Source organism: Lepisosteus oculatus, chromosome 11, assembly GCF_040954835.1.
Source record: "Lepisosteus oculatus isolate fLepOcu1 chromosome 11, fLepOcu1.hap2, whole genome shotgun sequence".
Lineage (NCBI taxonomy): Eukaryota > Metazoa > Chordata > Actinopteri > Semionotiformes > Lepisosteidae > Lepisosteus > Lepisosteus oculatus.
In genome coordinates this window covers 38,771,302-38,797,197 of record NC_090706.1, presented here as the reverse complement: position 1 = coordinate 38,797,197, position 25,896 = coordinate 38,771,302, and the positions used below count along the sequence as shown (strand labels likewise).

General features: G+C 49.8%; 1 protein-coding gene across 3 annotated transcripts; it reads right to left on the bottom strand.

Annotated features, from left to right (window-relative positions):
* Positions 1-2: 2 nt before the first annotated feature.
* On the bottom strand, positions 3-24,741 carry klhl3 (kelch-like family member 3). 3 transcript variants are annotated; one of them, XM_069196202.1, is made up of 16 exons: positions 24,621-24,741; positions 23,556-23,722; positions 19,237-19,359; positions 18,107-18,213; positions 16,110-16,231; positions 13,022-13,184; positions 12,327-12,436; positions 11,333-11,449; positions 10,163-10,312; positions 9,795-9,912; positions 8,687-8,884; positions 6,898-6,999; positions 6,658-6,786; positions 3,866-4,006; positions 2,666-2,809; positions 3-1,473 (listed from the first exon to the last, which is right to left on the bottom strand). In XM_069196202.1, the coding sequence occupies exons 2-16, from the start codon at positions 23,567-23,569 to the stop codon at positions 1,445-1,447; spliced, it is 1,767 nt and encodes a 588-aa protein (XP_069052303.1). In that variant the 5' UTR covers positions 23,570-23,722; positions 24,621-24,741; the 3' UTR covers positions 3-1,444. The 3 variants fall into 3 exon arrangements, with proteins under 3 accessions (XP_069052303.1, XP_069052302.1, XP_069052304.1); XM_069196201.1 differs by lacking the exon at positions 24,621-24,741 and having other exon boundaries at positions 23,556-23,786; XM_069196203.1 differs by lacking the exons at positions 11,333-11,449; positions 24,621-24,741 and having other exon boundaries at positions 23,556-23,786.
* Between the last annotated feature and the right edge of the window lie 1,155 nt (positions 24,742-25,896).

The window sequence follows — 25,896 nt, the reverse complement described above, 5'->3', positions numbered from 1 at the left end:
CATCCTTTGCACTTTTTATTCTCGTGAAAACTTTCTCGGGCTCTTTAAAATGACACCTTGTCCAATGAAACCGATCAGGCACTGCCGGATGATGTACAATTCCTATTTGAGCATAAATAGTTTTGCATTTCCTGTTTATTTTTGGCATGTGACAGCCCTTTGAACTTTCCTTTTGGCCACTTTCCCGATTAAGAACAGTAAAATCTGCTAGTAATGAATGAGGCCTGAGCTGCTTTTCACTTACCAGCATGGGGACATAATGAGTGTTTTGTATTTGATCCTGCAGTTTAGCGACTGCACCATAAAAAAAGAATCTCAGCTGCTTGTTTTACAAAAAAAAGGTACTGTACTATGATGGAAGTACATCGAAGTTTGAATTTCTGCAGAACTTATCTGAAATCGTATCCTTCACATGAAACCGTTCCCCTGTCCAGTACTAACTTTAAACACGTTAACAACTCCAGTCATTTCAGAGCTGAAATCACGTCCGGTCAAACCAACTCAGTTCACTGTTCAACTTGGTAGCCAGCGCAGAAGGCACCGGAGACACAAGGGCTGGTGGTGCAGAGTCTGGTCTCCACCCTGCTCACCAGAGAGCCCCTTCCTGGTGTATGGGTTGGCAGCATGTTGTACCTCATTCCACCAGTAGGTGGAACCATAGGTTCCAGGCTGTGGTCCTGCTGAAGCATAGAGTCCAAACTGTCTCCCAGCTACTGTGAAGGACAGAGGAAGACGGGGGACCCAGCTCTCCAAAAAAGACCCCTGCCCACTGACCTCCGGCTTTCCCCGTCTTGTCAGTTTTTCGCACAGGCCACACGGTGAGGCAAAAATCTCTCGGCTCCTGCCCTTCCAAGACAGGCAAATAAATAACCCCCCCTCCTTTTAAAAAAAAAAAAAATTGACACTTTTGAGATTCAGTGCATCCTTGTTCAGTAGTATAAAACCCAGCTCCCAGCTGGTGGAGATGATCTTCGCAAAGTGCAGACCTTTGAGTCTCCATTCTCAGGTCAGCTAGTGCCAGATCAACCCTCGAGGCTCTTCAAAAACAAAAAAAGGTGTATTCTTCAACTAGTTCATTCTCAACTGTCCAATTATTGCAGGACAATGGGAGAGGAGTAAAAAAAACCTCTGCTGAGACAGAACAAGCCCTAGCCAAAGGTAGCTTCCCTCACAGCAGGTGCTGTTTTGGTCTTGCCAGTAATATCCATTAAAAAAAAACACCCTGTTTCAGGCCCTACAAGGCCAACAGGACCCTCGAAGGCTATAACTCGCTTATAGCAGGAACCTTCCTAGAGTGTTGGCATGAGTCCCTGCTCTTGTATAAGCCGTTGGGACTCTTTGTGTTGTCCTCGCCCTTCTGGATCGGACCCAGGTCTCTCTCTGTCACCAGGGAAGCTGTCGCTGTCGCTGTCGGCCACACCGCCCTGTTGACTGGCGCCTTGGGTCATAGTGGCTTGTCAACGACAGACACGCCTGCAGGGGAGGGAGATGTCACACATCAGCAGCAGCAGCCCCAAGTGATGCCGCAGCTCTCTCACCCCGAGACCCACCCCTGGAGCCCAGCCCGTGGGAGCCTGGCCAGTACGCGGAGGGGAGACCTCCTGGGAAAGCTGAGGCTGCTGCTGGAAGTGGTGTTAGAGGGGCCAGTAGGGGGGCACTCACCCTGTGGTCTGCATAGGTCCTACTGCCTCAGTATCGTGATGGGGACTAGGGGTATATAAAAAAATGCGCTGTCCTTTGGATGAGGCCCTGACTCACTGTGGTCATTAAAAATTCCAGGGCGTTTCTCGCAAAGAGGAGGGGTGTTAACCCAGTGTCCTGGCTAAATTTCCCCCTGGCCTTTACCAATCATGGCCTCCTAATAACCCCAATCTCTGAACTGGCTCCATCACTCTGCTCTCCTCCCCACTGAGAACTGGTGTGTGGGGAGCGGACTGGAGCATCATCCAGGTGGGGCTGCACACTGGTGGTGGTGGAGGGGATCCCCATCACCTTGTATAGCGCTTCGAGAGGAGTGTCCAGAAAAGAGTTATGTAAGTGTAAGGAATTACTATTCACAACAATTGAATTTTACACTGGTCTCCTACACTATCGCACATGTGTGCACGAGCTGTGATTTGTTTTAAGTTTTTAAAGGCAGGTTTTCTAGAATGAACACTCCCACACACGCTGGAGTTGAGCTGTGCATGTAGTACAAATGCAGGTCTTCGTCACAGTGAACACTGCGGTAGACACACATCGGCACAAATCCAAGGTTACAGTGTTAGTTTTTAGTTGTGCTGTGGAATGCCTGGGATAATGACTGGAATATGTTTGCGATGCAACTCTGTATCAGCTACCCAGCCGCATCAAGGTCAGTTCAAGTGCAGTAAGAACTGACTTTGTAAGAACAACAGTAATTGATCTGCTCCTAACGAGTTTGTTAAGTGTAGCAGTGATCTACTTCAAAGAACGGGATGTAAGCTACAGACCAACCCGTCGCTGACAATGTGAGGCTGTGTGGTACAAAAAGAAGCAGGCCGCGAGCTGTGGCAGTGTGTCTGTCCTGGGGGGGCCAAGGCGGCGCTGTGGAGGGTTACTGTGGACCGAGCTCAGGAAAGGAGGGATCTGCACAGGGCCTCATCCTGCTCCCCCGTCACCAAGCCCCCCGCACGGGCGCCCTCACCAGCGTAACTCCTGCCGTTGCTCATGTTGGTGGGCAGGAGACTCCAGGTGTCTGTGGTGGGGTTGTAGTACTCCACCGAGGACAGGTTACAGGAGCCATCGTCTCCCCCGATCACGTACAGCAGCCCGCTGATGGCACACACCCCTGCAGAGAGAGGCGAGAGGACGGCGCAGGTCACCCCAGGAACCAGCTGGGAGAGGGCCCGGGCGGAGCAATCACGGGGAAGAGAGAACGTTTCTTTTCTGAACCGAGGCGCTTAGGGGAAAGTAACAATACGGTTCCTGGAAAAATGTGAAGAGATTTTTTTTATGAGTAATTAAAAAAACGTCCGGCTTAGCTGCCGACTTTAGAAAACTGCAGAATTAACTTTACCCAACAATGTGGGGCATTTAATTAAAATCCAGTCACCTAAAATCCCTTGAGTCTATTTGCCTTGATTTTTCCACAAATTCTCTGTGCTTTTTCAGGGTTATACCCATGATTTCACCCACAACCCTGCTCCTCTCCCTCTTTGCTCAATGCACACAGTTACTTCCAGCTCTGCTGTTAAACAGCACTCTCCTGGGTACCTCGCCTTTGCACAGAAGTACAGCTCTCAGCAGTTTGCATAACCATTTTCTCTTCACTCATTTTTCTTCCATTGCTCATCATGTTCTGAAGAACAAGTGGGAGTTCAGGAAAACATTTGCATGTTCTCCGCAGGCCAACGCCATTCAAGATCACAAGAACCACCAAGCACGCCCTGCTCCCTCGAGAGGGAGGGACACACAGATCGGCACAAGAGGTTGTGGGGTTCACTGCCTGGGCGGGTAGCTGCATCAGCCCTGCTCTGGCAGCACTGGGACAAGTACAGAGCAGGAAGGGGAATGTTTCCGCTGGTGAGCCTCCTGCCAGCGTGAGGGAGTGAGGGAGTGAGGAGGAGGCTGGAATGTCAGGCACAAAAGAAGGAAGGGCAGAGCAGGTGAGAAAGAGAGCCCAAACGAGGTGTGAGAAGCTGAAAGGTGTAAAAGAAGAGAGGATTTAAGAAGAGTTGAGTCAATCGCATCGAGAGGAGGGAAGGCGCGATCCCAAGGTTAAGGATAATATTGGCATCTCGTGTTTTCCTGCAGCAAGGGTCCTGAAATAAAAGGGTTCAGCCCGAGAGGCCTGCGTGCCGCCCTGCGGGGACCTCTGGTTTAGAGCGCTCGGGGGTCCGCTTACCTGCGTTGCGTCGGCACATGTTCATGTCGCACACCTGCCTCCAGGTGTTGCTGGGGGGGTCGTACACCTCCACGCTCTTCCTGACCAGGGGCCCATCGTGCCCCCCCGCCGCGTACAGCTGCCCCCCGAGGACCCCCACACCTGCACAGACACACGGCGCTGGCGTCAGGGGCGTCAGGACACCAGTCGTCTCCCCTCTCCCACTTACCACACTGCGCAGCTCCCCCCCAGCTGCAGGCCACCCTCACGCCCTTCCTGCACAGCCCCGGATTTCCGGAACCTCAGCCTCGCTGTCCTGTAGCCCTGACCCCCGATTCCACATGGGGGGCCGACTCAGTTTTCCCATTTCGGATTGCAGTAATCCACCCCAGCAGCCTGTTCCGCCCTGAAGCGCACGCAGGTTTGAGGCCTGCAGAGCTGTTACACGTGAGAGGAGGCCACTGGGCCTGTCTGGCCCGTTCGGTGATCCCGCCCAGCCGTTTCCCGATATAAGCCAGGGCATCAGCTTCCACTATGTGAAGGGTAATTTGTTCCATACTCCTACCACCCTCTGGGTAAAGCATTGCTGCCTGCTCTCTGTTTTAAATGATCTTCCACATATACTCCCCTGGTGCCTTTCAGTGTTTCAGGGTTTAAAGGCAAGATCAAATTAAATAAAAGGCCTAGTTCGCAAAGCGATGGTCGCAGAACTTTTAATTAAAAAACAAGTAGTACGCCCATATGAGGCTGCATGATAGCTTTGTACTTCGACTACAAGCTTTCCTGCGCTGTACTTCTAAAACCACATGATTTACTGAGATATTATAATGTCTGTGAATAAAACACCCTTCTTACACAAATAGCCATCTACAGCCTCTCTCTCATTTTAAACTATTTTCTTCAGCATTACAATATTCCCACTCGGCTGCAGTTTTCCGCAGATTGACTCCTAATAAAGCAGGCGAGAGCAATGCAGGCCCCAGGGAGTGAAGAGAACTCAGGACACGGCCATCTGGTGTCCACTGCGGGTCCAGCGACCAGCCAGCCTGCTCCTCAGCAGTCCTCCGTAGTTATCCACAGAGCCTCAAGCTCAACCGCACCTCAAGCTCAACCCCCCGAGATGAGTCTTATATTTCAATAAACAATCCAATCACAAGGTATTCATCAGTCTGTGAAAAACACATACTGCAGACTGCAGAGGATCTTACTGCTTGAAAAGTCCATATGCCAAATAAATTATATCACAATTCAGATAATCGTTTGCAGCCATATCTGAATAAACGTTTAAAGCTTTTAATATAATGAAATATATTAAATGTTTCTCTTTCCAAGTCTAAAGTACTGCAAAACGTTTAAGAGGTCAGAGGTCCAATGCCCATCTTATTAATCAGAGTACCCTGCTGATGCCAAAACCTAAGACAAGTCGTTAACCACCCAATTAGAATTTAAATACATTGTACAGATGCAGTGAAAACAGCTCTGAAGAGCCTCAGGCCAATGTCCTGAGCACACCATCATTCATTCCTGATTCACAGAGCAGGGCACCGTGCCACACCGAGAGGCTCATCCCCAGTACAGCCGGAGAAACCCCTGCAAGCTGAAAAGAGTCACACCTCTTCTGAGCTCCATGTGACGCCACTGTTACCCTGGGGCCACCATTAGCACTGCAATGCTGCACTAAAGAAACTCCACCTTTACACCCTTCACTTCTGGGAGCAACTTTCTCCCTGCATCTGGCCCTGGAAGGTTCCCAAGCCTGGGCAGCTACTACAAAGGAAAAGCCTGCGTGAGTACAGACGGTCCAGCTCTGTACAATGGGCTGTGTCTGGATCAAGGTGTCCAGCCATCTTGCGGAAGCCGACTCCCAAGACTCTTTCATGAGAAGACTGATAAGAGTCTGATCGATAAGCTATCACATGTGCCAGAGTCATTTGATCTCTGCTCATTTGTGTCTTACGTGATTAGGTGTCAGTTCCACTTTTTGCTTGGCGTTTTGTCGCAGTGATACTATCCCTGTTTAAGCTGCAAACTGTAATAGCTGAGATCCATATCAGTTAATTAATAAAACGCAGCCTCGTTAAAAAATAGGTTTGGTTAAACCGCATGTAGTCTTTTGGGGAAATGTTGCCATAGCAAGAAATAAATGCTTCTGTTTGGTTCAGCTAATGTAACGGCAATGCTTTCACTGAAGCCTTGCTCCTGTTGGCTTCATTCCACCTGGAGCAGCTGAGACTGGGCAACTGAAGAGCCTCCTAAGCGTTGAGGCCGTTCAGCGAAACAGAAGATCCGCTCGTGTTTGTGCATTTCTGTCCCCACGGGGAACCAGTGAAGGGGTCAGAGCAGGAGGAGGGCGAAGGCTGAAGCGAACACAAAAGACAACAACTCCACTGACTGCGGCGACAGGCAGCTGAGTCACATGACTTTGTTACGCCATGGCTTTGAAAAGGCACTGCAGCGTGCAGTCGTATAAGCACAGGGCTCCAGGTTATACTTAACGGGTTGGAAAAACAACAACAACTTTCGTTTATGTGTTCTGAAAGCAGAAAGGGACGGTGAAGAGAGCTGGTTTGCAATTTCGTATTTATCCATTTACAATCAACACACTTCTAATAAAGCGCATTATTATAAAAACATACATGGGTTTACAGGATGTCCCTACTTGGTGTGACAGCAGGGCCGTCACGCAGGAGACAGGACACTTTTCTTCCCAGGGGGCATCACCAGTGATGCAACAGGGAACAGGAAGTGACTTACAGTCAAACCAGGGGGAACAGGAAGTGACTTACAGTCAAACAGGAAGTGGCTCACAGTACCTGCCCCACTGCGGCGCGTGCTCATGTCGGCCACAAAGCTCCACTGGTTGGAGACGGGGTTGTACACCTCCACGGTGCTCAGGCACTGCCGCGACGCGCCATCATAGCCCCCGACCGCGTATAGCTTCCCTGCCAGTGGACACACACGCACAGGCACGGGCTTGTTTCAGCTGCCTTGATCGCAAATGAAGACTTGCACATATTCCAATCCCGACAGCGCCGGGACGCAGAAGGACTCACCCTCCACCACGCCGACGCCCACGCTGCTCCTGCGCGTGTTCATGGGAGCGACGAAGACCCACTCGTTGGACTTACAGCTGTAGGCCTCCACCGAGGACAGGCCTGACAGACAGACAGACAGACAGATGACAGAAAAAGTACACCTCCTAAACTTTACAAAATGAAAAAGAAGCATTTCAACCACCTACAGGTATCAGAATATGAGTCTTTCCAGCACGTTATATATTCATGAGATTTCTATTGGGTTACCAATAACTGACACGCCTGGTGTGCCAGAGGTGCCATAGATGTAACTTTGCGTTGCTGTGCCTGTCAATCACAACAGCACAAGCCGCAGAGATGGTTACTACAGAGCAGCGGTCTCAAATTAAGGGCAGGTCTTCACTCCTAAATGACCCATTCTGACCCTCCAGGCTGGTGGTTCTCGCTCTAGGGCTGGTGTTTCTGAAAGCTTTCTCCGTCTTTTTAAAGCAGCAGCACCTGAAGAGCAGGCAGAAGCTGTTCAATTGGTCCACTTAAGAGACAATGTGCTGATTTCGGTCATCAGGACCTGAGCTGGATTACTCTTACTCCTCATCTAAAACAATGCTTTGACAGTCTCCCTAAGTTCACCTTGGAATGAAGACTACAATGCAGAGAAGTGGCACAATAGGCTTAAATGTTCTACAAATAAAAACCCATTTACTGCCTAGACACAAGACATGAAGAACACATAATAACGGACCTAAGACTGTGTAAAACTGGCTTTCCAATTTTAAAACCTAAGGAATAATATGCTAAAACTGATCTCAGTCTGCCGTGAGAAACATGAAGGAGGCCTTTCAGGACACTGGCAGGGGAGGGGGAGGTCACCCAGAGCACAGCAGGAGCAGAGCAGGAGACCAGGCCAGGGGCCAGGATGGGAACCAGGTGACAGGTGACAGGGGCCTGCAGATGACAGGACGTGATCTCCCACGACGGGCACCGAAGTCCTTCTGAAGGAAGACACTTTGTTTTTTAAATTTAGGACCGGCGCACCAGTAGTGAAGAGCCCGACGCTCGCTCAGCCTACCTCGCACCAGCAGCAGACAATTCACAAAGCCCCCTGACAGCACCCTCTGTCCTGGAACGTGGCTTTTATTGAAAAGCTTCACCAACGCGGACCCTTATTCAATCCTTTCTCACAGCCCTCGCCACAGCCAGTGTCTATCCCGGTATTTTTCTCATCTTGCTTTAACTTGGCTAAGAAGGACTCCGACATGTGCTCCCAACTCACAGACTGGCTACGGCACAGTTCCCAGTTTTTTTAAAGGCTGTGCTTTTCTCCCAAAAGGCCGATGTCAGCACCTACTGCCAGTCTCTGGTTCATGACCACAAATCTTCAGAAAATCACTGCACAGCGTCCTAAAAACCCACCCTAGAAACCACAGCTCTCTGGAAGTCTGAGATGGGTAGAATAGCACGATTCAAGTTTTCTATGGAAGACTGTCTGGGCCTGGTTGTGCACTGATCTGTTACAGTAGTTCCAGCAGGCAGCTGCGTCAGCAGGCGCAGGCTGCAAAGGAACAAGTACAGGTTTATTCTCTGCTGAACAGAGGAGAAAAGAAACACCAAGTATCACCTGAAGAAGGCTCCACAGCCGAAACGTTGTGTTTCTTCTCTTGTCAGCAGGGAATAAACCTGTACTTGTTCCCTTGACCCATTACAGCGCGGATGACACTGACGCTCTCGAACGCTGGCCCCTCTCGCCGGAAGGCTGGCCGAAGCCCTGGGGTGCAGCGGAGAGGGCGCAGGCCCGCAGGCGGGGTACCTGTGCTGCCGTCAAACCCCCCCACGGCGTACAGCAGCTCCCCCAGCACGGCCGCCCCCAGGGTGCTGCGCCGCTCCTGCATGCTGGGGATGGAGCTCCACTGGTCCTTCGCGCCGTCGTACGCGTCCGCCGTCCGCACCCGCAGGGACCCGTTGAAGCCGCCCACTGCGTACACGCAGCCGGCCATGGACACCACGCCTCGGGGACGGACAGCCGGGGCGAGAGGGGGGGGCAAGCAACGAGAAGCCGTCAGCACCCGGGGAATAGGCGATGCGTCTTTACACAAAGGGTGGCGGGAGTGTGGAACAAGCTGCTCTGGGTGTTGAAGCCAATACTTTGGTTTCTTCCAAACACAACAGCTAGATAAGATCCTGTTCTTTACCACAGAGGCTAGACAGCCCCGAATGGCCTTCTCTCGTTTGTAACCTTATTTTCTAGTTGTTCTTATTTTCTAGTTGGTGAGAGAGAGGCGAGAGGATCAATCAGTGCGCTCGTGGCTTTCCACAGGATGTACCCAGCAGGGTGGGCCAGCCACCTGTGCTCGGCTTAAATCAAATGATAGCAACAGCAGACAGAGAAAGAGAAACAGCGAGTATCATCAAAACCAGGAGGAAAACAAACACAGCAGCACCGCAGGTATACCGCAGACCTCTAAGCCCAGGCTCATAGTTCGGTTTGATTAAGGCTTGCATACCAAAGGGGTGAATACTTATGCAATCTACTTAATTTAGTTTTACATTTTTTTTGCAGTTCTTGCTTGCATTTCAACTGCTTTTACCCTAAAGGGGTTCAGTTCAAGCGTTTTCATTTTTAAAAAGAGCACGTCTTTGCAATTCAACACAACGAGGCACCACTGGGAGAGGGAGGAAGCTTTTCTGTAGTTTTCACAGCAGGACTGCTTGTCCCTTTGCCAGTGAGCACCGAGGAATGGTTTGAGTCTTAAATTATTTTCATCTTTTGCCTATCGCTTTGCTGCTATGAAATGGATGCTGGAACCGGGAGGATGAAGAGACAACGACACTGGAATCGAAGAGACAGAGGGCACCGAGGCCATTTCCCGCCCGGATTCCCAGCATGCCTCGCTCTTCCCCTGTGGGGCTCTGGGTACCTGCTCGGCAGCGCCTGGTGGGCAGATCGGCCACTGGGTACCAGCGGTCCTCCTGGATGTCATAGCACTCCACGCTGCGGATGGCCTTGGGCGCCTGGCCCCCCACCACGATCATCACCTGCCGGCACACACAGAGGACAGAGGGGGGTCACGGCACGTAGATGTGGGACAGAGGGGGGTCACAGCACGTAGACGTGGGCCGGGCGGAAGACCGCTCGCTCGCTCGCACGCGGCAGGGCCGCGCAGGGGGGACTCATCCGACTCGCTGCGGTGATGTCAAACCTCTCGTCCCGGAGGGCTGGATTTGGCCAACCGGCGCAGAGCAGCCCCCACCTGGGCGACACGTGCTGCCCATCGAGGCGCCGTACCTTGGGCAGGCTGACAGGGGTGCGCGGGCGGGTCCTGGCGGTCTTCATCAGGTGGCGCTGGTCGGCAGGCAGCAGGTGGTACTTCATGGCCTCGATCAGGAAGTCCTTGCAGGTGTTGTTGTTCTTGATCAGGGCCTCCTCCTCCACGATCTGCCCGAGTCACCAGCGCGGGGCCAGAGAGGACACGGTACCGGAGGAGCAAAGAAAAAATAACGACATCTGGCTCGAGCCCCCTCACGGAAGTCAACGTGATGCCGCGAGGAGCGGCACCGGAGCGGACACCCAGGGGTCACGTCGCCCAGGGAGGTCACTTCCTCCCGTGCTCACAATCCTCTGCCCCTCCAACCACCAGGAGAAAATTCATGATCAAACTAGTTTTCCACCCCTTTAAAATAGCCCCGATTCTGCCTATTCAAATCTGTAGGAGCTCATCGAGTTTAAATATCCAATCCGAGTTGCAGCGCCATGAAAATGTCATTTTGACAGCCGGTTCCTGAGGAAAACAGCCGACACAGCAGTCTGCTGTGTCCAGCACACAGGGAACAACCCTGGTCAGCCTCCTGTGTTACTGCACCACGCAGGACACAACATGCATTTAAACTGCAACTGTAAAAACACATATAGTACACGGTATAGGAATACTTTAAACAGCGAGTGCTCTGATGCGCAGATGTTTGAGAATCAGGGGTGATGAGAGTGTGGAACAAGCTGCCCAGGCGTTCAGCTGAAGCCGATACCCTGGATTCCTTCCAGAAATGGCTGGGTGAGATCCTGGGATCGATTAATGGCTCCCCAGCGGATTTTGTGGGCCAAACTGCCTCCTCTCGTTACTAACTTCATGGGGTCAGAATGTCGCGCACTCCTGCAGTCCGCTCAAGTCGCCATTGCCCGACTGAGCCCTGCATTGCAGGCATCGACGGTCTGGTCCAGAAGAGAAACGATATGTACAATCTGCAGCAAACCGTTTTCAAAGCTGTTTTTAACAAGATGTTTTTAAAAATTGTGCACCAGAATGAAGTGAAAAAACAAAGACCAAAGATTTATATATATGATGTATTGAATATATAAAAATATTTTACAATAAGGGAAATAAAGACACAGATGTATCTATAACACCTCAAGAGTCATGAGCTTTTGGTATACTCTTGAGAAAGGTAAAGATCACTCTACCTGTACCAGGTAATCCCGTGGCAACAAGGGCAGGCGGACATGCTCCATCATCTTGGGCATGTGCTCCAAACGGGTCTCCTTATCATACTTGATCCATGCAATCATGGCCTCAAACACCTGCCCCGGCAGAGAAGGTTAGCACCCCAGCATGAGAACACAGGGTTGAGATTCACAATGGCAATGGAAAACAATCCAGCGTTCTGATTGGCTCAACACGTTCTTACTAGAAGCCAATCACGGTGGTAAGATTCATGGTGAGCCAATCAGAATGCTCAGTCTGTTTGACTTGCTGTTAATTGCTTGCTTTCACCTTTCTCTGCTCCACTCTCGTCGCCACTGTTCTTCTGGCAAGTTTGAGCTAGTTCTCGCAATTCTGTTCTTCCACAGCCTGTGAGTCAGTCTGTCTTTCTATGATTTTTAGTCCTTTATAGAACAATCAGCAAGAGACCTTTTCTCTGCCACATTCACCCTGTCTCTCTCATTATCCACAGCGCTTCGAGTTACATTACTCCAACAAAGGTGCTTCTATTAGTGATTATAAAAACATTTCATTTTAGGGAATGTGGAAGTGTTTAGAGGGTTCGAATAAATAAACGTGTCACATCATGGAACAGAACAAAAAACAGCACAGAGAGAAAAAGACGAAGCCCACGGAGTGTAGAAGGGAGGGGAATCAAAGTTTCTGATTCAGAAGAGGAAGAGGGGCCTGTCACTAAAGTGCCACACTGTCACCAAAGGCTCATGTTTTCGTATTAATGCAGCATTTTCTCTGTGGAAGAGCCACCTGGTAGTGTTTTCCTGAACATCCTGTTTAAACAGCTGTACTGTGTGCCCATGCTTGCAAGCAGAGCTGCCACAGAACACAGATTCCCTCCAAGTATGTAGCGGTTAGGAACTGTGTTGAGAGGGTTTCAAGACTCTCGAGAGCACGCAGACAAGCACACCTTCTTGAGTGAGAGTCCAGGAATGGGAAGGCAGGTAGCCAAAATCCTACCTTCTCCTCCGAAGACACAGTCAGCTTGTCACTGGAGATCAGGCTGCAAACCTGCTGCAGATTCAAGCCCAGGAACTCCTCTCCCAGCATCACCTCCGAGAAGTGCAGCTCTGTTTGACACAGAGGCACTGCATCACACAAGCCAAGTCCATAGCCATTCAGTTACACACACTCACACAGACGAGGGTCAAACAGGCCTCTCGTGACACAACCACAAAACTACCTGGTACCACAACTATAGATACCAGGTGCTGCCATTTAAAAGCTTGTTAGCTAAGACTGAATAAATCTGTGCAGGCATCCAGATTTACAAAAGCAACACACTCCAGAACCAAAATATGTGTAGTGACAGGGACACTGTACTATAAAAAGGTGCTGCCCTACACATGAAATGGTCATTAAAAATCCCAGGCTGTTTCTCGAAAAGAGTAAGGGTGTTAATCCAGTTTCCTGGCCCAATTTCCCATTGTAATCCCCATCTCTAAACTGGCTTCATTACTCTGCTCTCCTCACCAGTGAGAACTGGTGTGTGGGGAGCTTACTGGTGCACCATGGTTGTCATCACATCATCGGTGGTGGTGGAGAGGATCCCCATTATCTGTAAAGCGCTTGGAATGGAGTGCCCACTCCACTGTTTGAGTGATTGTCCACTGTTTCTATTCATCGGGGACACACAGAGCCCACCAGTGGCTCACCTGCGTAGGTGTGGGCCTGGCGCAGCAGCTGGGTGCAGGTGTGCAGGTCTGCAAAGGCGCGGATGCCCAGGCAGTTGGTGGGGTGCAGCTGGGCCTGCAGGAAGTCACAGCACACCTCGCGCACGTCCATCAGCTGCAGCAGGCTGGCGGCGGGCAAGAGCACCTGGGAGGGGAGAACATCAATGAGCACCCGTGCCGGCATGGGCGGGGTTTGGTGATCACCACTGAGCACAGCCCACACAAACACGACCAGGAGAGCCTGATGCAGGGCCACAAACCATGTGGAACTGGGGGGAGTGCTCGGTCATCTATTCATCATCTCATCTTACTGCAAGAGAAATCTACACGAGGAGCCGTGCAGCATCCATAAGACTAGAAAGCAAAAAGAAGGGCTCTGTGGTTTATTCGATACGAAGCCCAGCTATAAATGTCAACAACGACGAGCAGTAGGCACCAGGTTTGTGACCTAAAATGTAATGAAGGTCTCGGCTGCACCATGTGTTTTTCTGGTATTGGAACATAGATAAAAAGTTACTACAAGAACTGTGAATTGAAAAACTACAATTAAGACTTCAAACCCCCTGAGTTCTGATGGAAACAATATGCCCCCCCTGCCACTAGAGACAATCAACTGCATTAACAAGACAGGGACCACCCTCACACAGCTGATTAAAGGCAGGAGAGACAAACTCAGACCCTCACCACTGGGTTGAGTTACAGGGTACTGCGGCACTATAATGATCAGCAAACCAAAACTATGAACAGAGAGTAAAAATATATTTTCTGCAATCTGGATATTATGCATTAGGTCCTATGTCGCCCCATAGGTACGTGTCTGCTCCCGTGTTCCAGTGTTTATAACCTTTGTCAGGGGTGCTCGATGCAATATGGCTGAGATCAGCATAATGACAACAAAGGACAAAACCAAAGAGAAAACGCATGATGTACTTCTGGCAGTCCCATGTCTGTCCCTGCTGGAGCTGGGGGAGCGTGGGGGATCAGTAAAGCCGAGTGGAGAGCCAGCGCTCAGAGCAGGGCTTCAGTAGAAATCTGGGGCGAGCGTTCTCCGGCGAACACCCCAACAGCAGCAGTCAGCTCTGACGAGAAAACCATTCTACCTCCTCTCCCTTTAATCGACTACGGCGCTGTCGCCCTTCGAGCTGCCCGTCTCAAGCCTGTGGTTTTAAAACCCTCCTCCTCCCCCCTGTCCCGCCCGGCCTCAGACACCACTCCAGGAAAACAGGCTGGCAACGAGGGGAGAGGATATCCCCCTGCGCTCAGCCCTGCAGACCGCTTCCTGCAGGAATAATAGGAGGAAAGGAGCAGCCCTCGCTGCCCGGGAAAGTGACCGCAGACACACTGTTCCTGAGAGAGAGAAGGAGAAAATAGGAAAGCGTGGGGAACAAGGAAAGCACTGCCTGAGAAGTCACCAGATGTCTTTTTTTTTTTTAAGCGAAACATCACCAAAGCGGCGTGATGTTTTCTAGTATATAAGCGAGCTAAACTGCGGCACTGTTTGCAATCCGACACCTCAACTCCACATCGACGCTTTTTCCGCTACTCCAGTGGCGACTCTGAAAAAGTAAATCTATGAGCTTTTCATCCGAACTCCTGTAAGCAGGCCTTGGATTCCTCGAATGCAAACAGAGTTTTTTTCCCCGTCCTGAAAACTGAGACCCAGATTCCGAGTCTTGGGGAAACGCAAAAAAACAGGACAGCACCCTGAGCCTATGCGGTTCGTCACATGATTTCCGAAAATGATTAGCTATTACTGTAGACATCCCTTGGCAATACAGCCAAAGCCCTGCCAACAAGACTGGAATCACAGTTAGCGCTGCCACATGGTACTGGAGCTCTTCAGCAACTTAGTCAAGAGAGATAGGAACGCACATCATGAAAACCTTTAATACAGGCAAGTTAGTCAATATTAAAGATGCAGCGACCAGAGAGGACCACGTCAAGGCTCCCTGCAGTGACGTATGGCCCGTTAAATTGAAGATAACAGCTAAGACGACAGAAGAAGACAGGATATAAATGAAAAATTATTCCGTCTTAAGCCTTTCTTTAATCATTGGCTTTAAAATGCAAAATTTTGAGCTGCTGATTGCTCTATGATTATTCACGTGGAAGGGAGAGATTAGGAAAATCATTTGCAGATTAATTATTAAATTATCTCCTAATCAAATTAATCAAAATCAAACACAGAACTTAGCACGTCTGCTGTTCCTGTTCTCTGTACCAGCGATGCAGTCTTTTTTGTTGTAGTCCTTACTTTTAATTAATTTCCATCCATCCCTTTTCTATCCACTTCATTCAATTGAGGATAGCAGGGGGCCCAGAGCCGATCCCAGCAATTGATTTAAGAATTGTAATTCGCCAACTACTTGGAACAATTTTTGACGAAGTCTGTTCATTTCTGATGTGCACAGACTCAAAGACAACCTTCTGAACGGAGAAAAGAGAAAAGGCTGCACTTAATATTAAATCCTGGAATGGAAGAAACTGTACTGCAATGGGAGAATAATTGGCTTTTCTGCACAACACAGAGAGTTGTTGATTTACACAGGGACCACACAACTATCTTCTGACCTTACACTCCGTGCACTTCAAAAGCCATTTAGTCTTGCAAGTAACATCACAAATATTTTTTTCTTATACTACGTTTAAACAAATCATTGTAGACAATTTCAACATTTTATTTTTGAATGTTAAAATTGACTACCGTTGTTTTAAAAAAATGGAATGTTTTATATATAAATCCCTTGCACGGAATTTTGTTTCTAAGATTTTTTTTCACGCAGCACTTTATTGTAGTTACTTTTTTGTAACTAAATTTTTGCCGATTTTTAGATTTTCACACAAAAAAAATATTGGTTACAGACAACGACGATTTCTAGATGTATTTAGCAACCAAATCCGAGGCTGAGAGACATCCAGGTCCAGCGCCGTACACGCAAATCAAGAACGAGCAAATCGAAAACTACCTGGATTGGGTCAACCCCTCCCCTGTGACTGGATTTAGGAAATGCTGTGTTACAGTGGAGCAGCGACGTCACCGCGAGGCGGTGAGGGTGTGGCACTCCCCTACCTGCACGTTGTCCTCCGTCACCTTGATCTCCGCTGTGTAGATGTAATCCACCAGCTTCCGGAGGGTCTGCCCGTCCACATCCTTGATCTCCACCCGCTGGGCCTTGCTCTCGCTCATGTCCCCTGCAGCCACACACACACACACACACACACACACACACACAAGAAACACGCTGTCACTTCCCTGCAGCTCCAGGACACGGGCTGCTCACCACGCACGAGGAGCGCAGAGCACGGAGAGCACACACAGGGCCGTGTGCAGGGACAGAGCTCAACTGCGGAGCGGGCTCACGCCAGCAAGCGCCCTTATCAATACAAGAGCCAGCGTTCACCTCGGAACCACATTCATTACAGTGGCAGGGGAGAAACCTGAGCTACCCCCACTACCACATCGGCGACAGCACTTAACCAGACGCTCTGTAAGTTCCTTCAATGACTTGCGACTAACTTTTTTTCTTGCGGTGTTTGCATTCTGTACAGTTGCTAAAATAAGCAAGACTCGGGGCCAAACACCAGGGACCCCCAGAGCAGCAGCTCCCCAAGATTCCTGGGTACCTGCCGATGGGTCCTGTAAGGGCGATTTGTTGAAGATCAAAGTGGTACTAAATTTCTTTTTAACCGGTTTGCGACGCATTTTATAAACTCGCATGTTCTGGGACCAAAATGCGTGGCTGGATTTATTCATCGCGGACCAGCAGCCTCCAGAAAAACAACGTTCTCGGAGTAAAAGCCAGGAAGGTGAGCTGTGAGGACATTTCTCAGAACTGGGGTGCCCCGCATGCCTGGGAGGGCCAGGCCTAAGGCCCGAGCACGTACGGATCACCGATGGGAACGGCATCCTCTTTACAAGCGTCTCTCTGTCGACAGCCCGAGTGATACTGAGCCAATTTAAACAGGAGGCCATCTCTGCCCCCTGCCTGCTCGAAGCCGAACAGGGAGTCAATCTGTCTGCTGCAGAAGCACGATCGAAGTGGAGAGGGGTGGTGTGGGGAGACGTAATTCAGCTAAAACACTTCAGTATGAGTTGGCGACAGCCGAGCAGCACTTCTTAGACAAAAGGACGGCCGATGGGGGCCAAACAGTCACTTCAGCAGGAGCAGAACAGAGATATTTAGCATGTGTTAATTTCCTGAGGCAGCACCACCACATTTCCGCAGATAAAAGCTCCAGATTAAAGTGCGGCACATGCAGCTGATATTCAGGATGTTCAGTATTAAGATCTGGGGAGAAAAGGGAATGCAAACTGCAGGATTCTCCGAAGAGCCTGTGCTTCTCCCAATAATCACTATTTCATCAGGTTCTGTGTGGAAAAACCTAAACCAAACCCATCCAAGTAAAGATTTTGCTCCATGCTTTGTACAACAGCCCACCATATCAAAATGAGAACACTGAGCACAACGCGGAGCTGGCACAAACACCCGTGTCTTCCGCTTGCATTGTGCAAGGCCTGATGCTTGTAGCAGCAAGGAAGGATGATGCTTTCTTAAATGCTGGCCGAGTTCATCTCATGATAGCAGGGCCTTTGCGAAAGCGTTCGATGCAATATGAAAAAAGGCCTACATAGCGCCTTCCACGCCAGGGCACTTGCGGAGAACGGCAGAAGCATCGTGATCAAGCTACACTCCAGGTCGAAACCGGTCACAGTGAAGCACTTTAGAAAAAATAAAGGTTTTCAATATAGAATTGAAAAAAATCGAGTTTCGACACTCCCAATAAGAAAAAGAATGAAGGGCAGCTGAATCGTCTGGGTCCTGCTGAATTCAGATGATACTGTGAAGCAGCCGAGACAAAATCCTGCACTTTCCAACCTGGAGAGATCTGCCTCCGCACACTTCCTCTTTAACGAGTGCTTCCCGGAAAACAAGGACGCCTGCATAATTCTGAGGCGTCACATATCTGTGTCAAGGCATGCTGACGTATTTGTATGGGGATCACGAGCCACACTGAAGCCCTTGCTCTCTCTCAGGAAAGGGATGCCGGACGTGTGAAATGGCCCACCTGTGAACATGGCGCAGAAGTAGGGGCTGCAGGCTGACAGCACCAGTCGGTGAGCCGGGATCTCGATGCCCTCGGCCGCGAGAAGCACATCGCACAGCATCTTCTTACTGCGGGAGACACCGGCGTTAGACCAGAGAAAACAGCTGTACGAGGCCACTTCCAAAACTCAAGACATCTTGTGCCCCGTGCTGCCATAATCAAATATATAATCCTGACACTCCACTTAAAGTGCTTTACAGGTAATGGGGACTCCCCTCCACCACCACCAATGTCTGCCCTCACCTGCATGATGCGACGACAGCTATAGTGTCGCCAGTCCGCTCCCCCACACACCAGCTCTCAATGGGGAGGAGAGCAGAGTGAGGAAGCCAGTTCAGAGATGGGGATTATTAGGAGGCCATGAGGCTTTTCGGGAAACACCCTCTGATTTTTAATGACCACAGAGAGTCAGGATCTTGGTCTTACATTACATCTGAAGGACGGCACCTTTTTTACAGTGTAGTGTCCCGATTGCTATACTATGTATATATAATATCGTTATGGGGCACTAGAACCTGCACAGGCCGCAGGGTGAGCGCTCCCTACTGGTCCCACTACCCACTATCACTTCCAGCAGCAATCTCCGCAGCTCGTTCACCTGCTGGGGAGACCCGCCTCCGCAGCTCGTTCACCTGCTGGGGAGACCCGCCTCCGCAGCTCGTTCACCTGCTGGGGAGACCCGCCTCCGCAGCTCGTTCACCTGCTGGGGAGACCCGCCTCCGCAGCTCGTTCACCTGCTGGGGAGACCCGCCTCCGCAGCTCGTTCACCTGCTGGGGAGACCCGCCTCCGCAGCTCGTTCACCTGCTGGGGAGACCCGCCTCCGCAGCTCGTTCACCTGCTGGGGAGACCCGCCTCCGCAGCTCGTTCACCTGCTGGGGAGACCCGCCTCCGCAGCTCGTTCACCTGCTGGGGAGACCTGCCTCCGCAGCTCGTTCACCTGCTGGGGAGACCTGCCTCCGCAGCTCGTTCACCTGCTGGGGAGACCTGCCTCCGCAGCTCGTTCACCTGCTGGGGAGACCTGCCTCCGCAGCTCGTTCACCTGCTGGGGAGACCTGCCTCCGCAGCTCGTTCACCTGCTGGGGAGACCTACCTTCGCAGCTCGTTCATCAGCTGGAAGGCTCTCTTCATGTGGGCTTGGCTGAAGGAGGTGCTCCCCGCATCCCGCTGTTCTTCCTCGGGTTCGAGAGACGGCTGCGGGCTGGACTTCCGGCTCCTGACCAGGAGGGCAGAGTGGAGGAACTGTCATGGCAGTTAGGAAAGCAAGCAAGCGCCCCCCTTCAAAAGCAGAATTAATGGACTGGCCACGGTCATTAATTTGAGGTTGTAAAGCAGCCACTCCCCCTTGCCACTACAAGAGTGGTTTGCAATCTGGAACTTAAAATACAATGCAGAAAATGATTTTATTCTATGGGTGCATTAAATGGTTAAGGAGACTCAACTGCCCAACTCAAACCTGACAAAGAAATCTGGACTGATTAACTGACTGACTATCCATATTACCCCTTAATTGCACTACTGTTTGTTTTTCTCACCAGGACCACAATCTCTAAGGCTAAAGGACCACAAAAATTAAAAACACCATCGTTCATTTTATTACTTGCAAAGCATCCGCATGCTTACATCCCCTCTCAAGACTTCTCTTTACCAGAGACAAAGACGTTCGTATCTCATGAGTTACAAGTTGTTTTTTAGAACTAAAGCAGGGCCCTCCAGCCTCCAGCCCTGAGACTGCAGAGCCCCAATTCAATTCAATTAAATTCAATTCAATTTATTTTATATAGCGCCTTTCACAACAAGGTTGCCCCAAGGCGCCCCAATCCAGTCTGTCTGACAGGTCACCTGTTTTTTAAAGACGGCTCTTGATGAATCAAGCAAGTAACCCGTTTGATTAAGAGAACTCTGGTCCTTGAGGGTTTAAAAGTACTTCGATTTTAATCCTAAACGATCTATTACTTGCGTCGTTTAACAAACTGCCTGTGTAATTGGGGATTTCATGGTGCTCCACAGAACCTGCAGGACTGAGGCCGGAGACCCCTGGACAGGAGGCTTTCCTCATCGACCAGATCAAAAATACTGAAGCATGAATTATCTGAAAGACCGGGGCCTGTCCCAAGTTCCGCCACTGCTCATTGTGTTCATTCGAGTGCAGACGAGACGGGTTCGAGCCTGGGTCACGGGACCTGGGTTGTTCCCCAAGCAGCACCACCCGATTGGCCCTGTCTGCCCAGGTGGCGCCCCCTGTGGCGTCCCGGGGGCTTGCAGGCTTGAGGTGCAGCAGGCGACGGAAGCGCCTCTCCCTCAGGACAGGGCAGCACGGCCGCCCGTTACAGAGGAGCGCCTGCAAGTCTGGAGTCCGCCTGTCCTTCCTCCTCCTCCCCCCGTACGAGCCCAGGCGTGAAAAACTCGACCGTCAAGTAGACAAATCAGGCGTGCTAAAAACAACCGGGGTGGTCTACAGCAAAGAAGAGGAAGATGAGAAGCGAGAGGAGGCCATTTGGCCCGTCTAACTGGTGACAGGATCTCATCCAGCTGTTGCGCAGAAGAGGCCAAGGCATCGGCTACAGCCATGTGGCTGTGCGCCTCCTTCCTCACTCCCACGGCTCTCTGGGAGAGACAGAGCCGCAGTTTTCAAAGCACTTCATGCTAATTTGCACTTGTCTCCCCTTGGTCTTCTCGTTAGTTTACTCAGGCATACGTCCAAACTGCCACACATTATTTATCGGAGGAAGAAAAGGTTGTGATTCAAACTATGTCACCCGTTAGCAACAACCCGACCGGACTGCCTGCAAGATCAAATCTTCTGCAGCTGTAGGACTTACAGTGCAAAACAAAAAAAAGAAGAAAGCTGTCAAAAAAAGCCGTCTCATTCTCCATGCTTTACTTGAATTTTTTAACCAAAAAAAAGTTATTTACGCATTCATCCAACTTCATTCTCATCCCTGAGACTGAAGCACATACACAACCTGTCTTGCTGTAGACAAAGTTTGACATCTCAGAAGTGCTGTCACTCATTTTACTTGTAGAAGGATTGCCCCAGAGGTCTTTAAGACCCTAACACAGCCCTCTTTTTCCTCATAACCAGCAGATCAATGTAAAAGATCCCCCATCTCCTGGAAAAACACATGCTGCATCTTGCTCATTTTCACATCACTCCTTATATTCGCTCTGCTGAATGACTTAAAACAGAGCCGCAGATTAGAGAACTCAAAAGAGAAATCTCTTTCTCTTTCCAAATGAAGATTCCTGAACAATTACCACCTTAAATCACAGTATTATTTCTTTTCCTATTCGCTGCCGATCGCTAACAACTGATTTCCTTACTGCTGGACATTAAACTACCAGTAAACAAAATTACAGATCAGTGAAGAGCACTTTTAGAGCAGCCTGTTTTGCAATGAGTTAATTTTTTTCTTCTTTTTCTGTTTGGCACGAGTCCGGTTTCCCTAGTGAAGCATACATAATTGTCTACTCAGAAAGGGTAAGAGGTGGACATTCCTTCTGGCTAAACATCTGGGTTCATCCACAGTTCCAAGACCCATCCCATGCTTACCGCCCAGCCCAATAGTGACTGTATAGTGCTATATTGCAAAGGGGAGAGCCACTACGCACTCAATACTGTACTTATTACGTTCCAAACCCTGACCCCAAAGCATATGACAGTAATGGTGTCATATGGTCTCATACAAGACTCCCACAGTGGACTGCAGAATTCACTTTTGACCCAGCCTGGCCCTGACATGAACAGTAAATTCAGGTCAATAGCTTACTTACTCAATCTACTCTGCCACCTGTAAAACACCAGGTTTAAGTACCCCCTTCAGAAATTCTAAAAAGCTTCTCAATGGCTAACAAACACCAACACAGCTATTACAAAAGTATCTCATCTACTTTCAATTGTAACTTTCAAGACTGAAATGAGTGCTGATTGTCAAAGACAGCAGGAGTTCACAAACTGACCACAGCAGGGCCTAACAAACTTCAATGCAAGGGAAATTAAGCCACTTTAAGGTTTTAGGAATTTGTACATGAAATAACAAAAGGCTGATCCTATGTTTACTGCCTTAGTTGGAGTATCTTTGCAAAGACAGCTGCAACTGAAGAGGAAGGGAAAAAAACCTCAGTTTCAAAGCTTTCTCAAAAACTACTCAGTTAAGAACAAAACTCCCTATGTCCGTCCATCCATGTTCTAACAGACTCATTCAATCCAGGATCGCAGGGAAGCTGGAACCTATCCCAGCATGCAACGGGTCCAAGGCAGGACAGAGGCCAGTCCATCACAAGACTCCTTATGTCCCATACACAATTAAAGGTACCAGTGAATTCGCTTTAATGGGTACTGTTGCAAGAGGGCAAATGTGATACCCGAAATGCTTTCAAATGAAGAACTACTACCAGAGTCCTTTGCGTCATGAAGAGGGGAAAGAGAACACTTGACTACAACAGGCAAGATTTTCTTCTCAATGGAAAAGTATACAATCATTTCTGCGATGTGGGAATAATGGATATAGGTTTTTTCAGCCAGCTTTAAAGAGAAATAAAGTCTGAATTGCAAGGGTTTCCCAGTAAACTTTAAAAATGTAAACCTTGTATAATTTCATCCAGTACTGCAGACGGAAAGGTCACAGATCTCAGGTCTGGCATGAGCCCTTGTCGAAATGTCACACTGGAGAAGCATCAGGAACACCGGCGTTACAAGCGCTCATACCGTGAATATTCATCCTTCTTAAAACGGCAAAAGCGAAGCTCGTGTTTTTCACGTGATCTCCATATTGAAAATGTATAAGCGATGTAACTCGTGATAAAAATAGTCAATTTGACGTTTTTAATAACCGTGCCTTATCTACTCCTTTTTAACGTTTCCTAACCAATAATTCTGCGCGTCAAAACACAGGTAATGTACAGGCACACCTGGCGAAAAAGAAAAATCACCCGTTCTAGTTTGGTCGGGCTCGCCACTAAACTTGAGCACGACATCCTGCCGTGCCGCCTGTAAACAATCCAAATCTTTCTTTCGGATTTGCACAGGGTCGAAAAAAAAGATCAACACCTCCCGCTCAGGCAGGAGGTGTCGACTGCAAGCAGTTGCGGTGGCCAGCCGTACGTTTCCGACCGGGGCTGTGCGTGGTCCTGGGACAGTTATCACTGGGCTCGGCTACACGGTAACACCTCATCACGTGTCCGAGCGAAACGTTGGGAGGTACCGGTACACCCCCACCTGCTGCTGCTGCTGCATGCCTGTACAGCACCGCCTCGCCGAGGAGCGGAAGACGGCAGAAATGCTGCCCCCCCCAAAAAAAAAACAAACAAACAAACGCGATGGCAGCGCACAGATTCGAGGGGGCTGAAGGCAGGGGCAGAGGGGTCTCAGTCCCGGCGCACGCAGGGGCACAGCGGCGAGGCAAAACTCACCCTGCATCTTCCATGGTTCCGGTCCTAGCGCATGGGTGCTGTCCGGCTGTCCGCTCACACCCTGCTGCTGCTGCTGCTCACGGCGAGAGCCGGGCGGGGGTCTGGCGCAGCGCCGCTCAGGGGTACAGGACGGACCAGCTCCCGAGTTCGCCAGCCCTCTTCCTCCGCTGCACAGCAGACCGGTGAATGAGAGGGAAGGACACACCTCCCCCCTCCCTCTCCTTGCTATTTTTTTCCCAGGTCTCCTTGCTCCAACCCCCCCTTTCTTTCCCTCTTCCACTCTCTGTGCGCGTGCGGACCCCCCGAGTGCGCGAGAGCGTCGCAGCCCCCCTCCTCCCCCCGAAAGACCCCCCGTGATCCATAACACGCTGTCATGAAACGGTCACCCCCAAAACCTGTATCGTTCGACAAAAAACGTGACACGGTGAAGACTGAGGCTGCTGTCGAAGCGCTGAAGAGCGCCGCCCCTTCCAGTGCGAGCCGACACTTAACACTGTGCAGTCTGAGCAGCCGAGCAACATGTGGGGGGGTTATAACTGAGCGTAACACAGAAGAGGTCAAACAAAACTGTCATGTATTTTAATATAGAGACATGGTATGTGAGAAAACATGCAATCGCCTTTCTGTGTATCTTTCTACAGCTGGCTGTGAACAGTCTTCATAGGACATGAGCAGCCTACTGCAGTATATCACGAATGATCTGCTATTGAGAAATGAACACGCTCGTAATTTTGTTTTATTGATTGTGCGACTACGTTATCACCATTGTTGATTGGTAACGTGGAATAGGCTGTTTTAACGCATCTTACTTTCACTGTCTCTCTTATGCAAAGCCAACAGCTGTAGGAAACCCGTGTCAATGGACAATGTAACACGAGAGTATGTCTCCTAAAACACGAGCGCAGTAATTTGTTTCTGCTGATCATGTGCTAAGTTATAAAATACAAATTGTCTTAACAGGCAAGCACATAAGCTTTCATTTTTTCCAGTCGAGCTTCTAGTTTCTTCTGCAATACAGTATGCAGTCTGAAAAATAAGCTATTTTTAGCTCTGCAATTTGGTTACCCGCAATTCTGGAACTAGACATTGTGATGACGATAGCCGGGCAGGCCTCGACAGGAGCGAGAACCTTCTTCACTGTTGGTCTTCGTCCTCACTTCCAATGTCTGGGGAGTGCTGATCCTGGGTTGTCGCATAAGGCCTTGGTATGATGATTTCTTACACATTTATATAGCACTTTTATGGATGCAACGGCAGACAGAGTGCACCAGCAGGATCAGCAATCAGGTGGGAGTGTGATGAAGCCAGGTCATAATTGGGGATTATTAGGTGGCTATGATTTGTAAAGACCAGGGGGGAATTTGGCCAGGACACTGGGGTCAACAGCCCTACTCTTTCTGATAAATGTCCTGGGATCCCTAATAACCAGTCAGGACCTTGGTTTTATGTTTTTTTTACACTGTAGCATCCCCTTCACTACCCTGGGGCATTAGGACCCACAAAGTTTCTAGGCCCCCCCGCATCTAGACCTGCTACTGAGTGTCCAATGAGAAAGGCCAACAGAAACACCGAAATCCCCCACCCCCCTCCTTATTTTGGTCGGACTATCAATGTACCGGACTCTCGAGCATTAGTGCTTTTCCAGAAGGATAAAACGGGGCACCTAAAGGCCCTCAGCCCCAGAGTGGAAGGGACTCAAGACCCAGGTTGGGACACTGCTGCTACTGTTAAATAAGGTGCCTTACGCCACACCGCTCCAACAGACCCAGCTGATTTGGAATCAATATCAGTATAGTAAAAACGACTGCTGACAACCAAATAGAGGAGCTTTGGAGCTTGCCTAATATGTGCAGGTGCTCCCACTTAACACGGGAGGAAGCTGGGCTATACTGCTCTTAAGATTGATCAATTACGGCACAATTTATCTGAGGTAACATGCATTGGCACCAGTTTAAACAACTGGGCACGTAACCGGGGCAATCTGAACAAACCCTCTTGCTCAGGGGTATGACACCCGTGTCCCACCTGCAATACGAACCCGGTCTTCTGGTTTCAAGTACGGAGCCACATTCACCACTCTTTTTCGGCCACAGTGGGGAAACAATCACAACATCACAATCGCACAGAGCTCGTTTCATAGCAACTAGAGTGTCCGGAATACACAGCCGACAGTAGTGTTTATAGACACTATTCCCAAAGGATTAAAAAGAATCTGGAAGCAACGGGGATGCAAACTCCATCAATTCCAGAAACTAGACATGCATTTATTGAAGGCAGGAAGGCAGGTACTCGTAGTGCTGGAGCCTTCGTGAATGAGCACCCAATCTGAAAGGTCTGAACA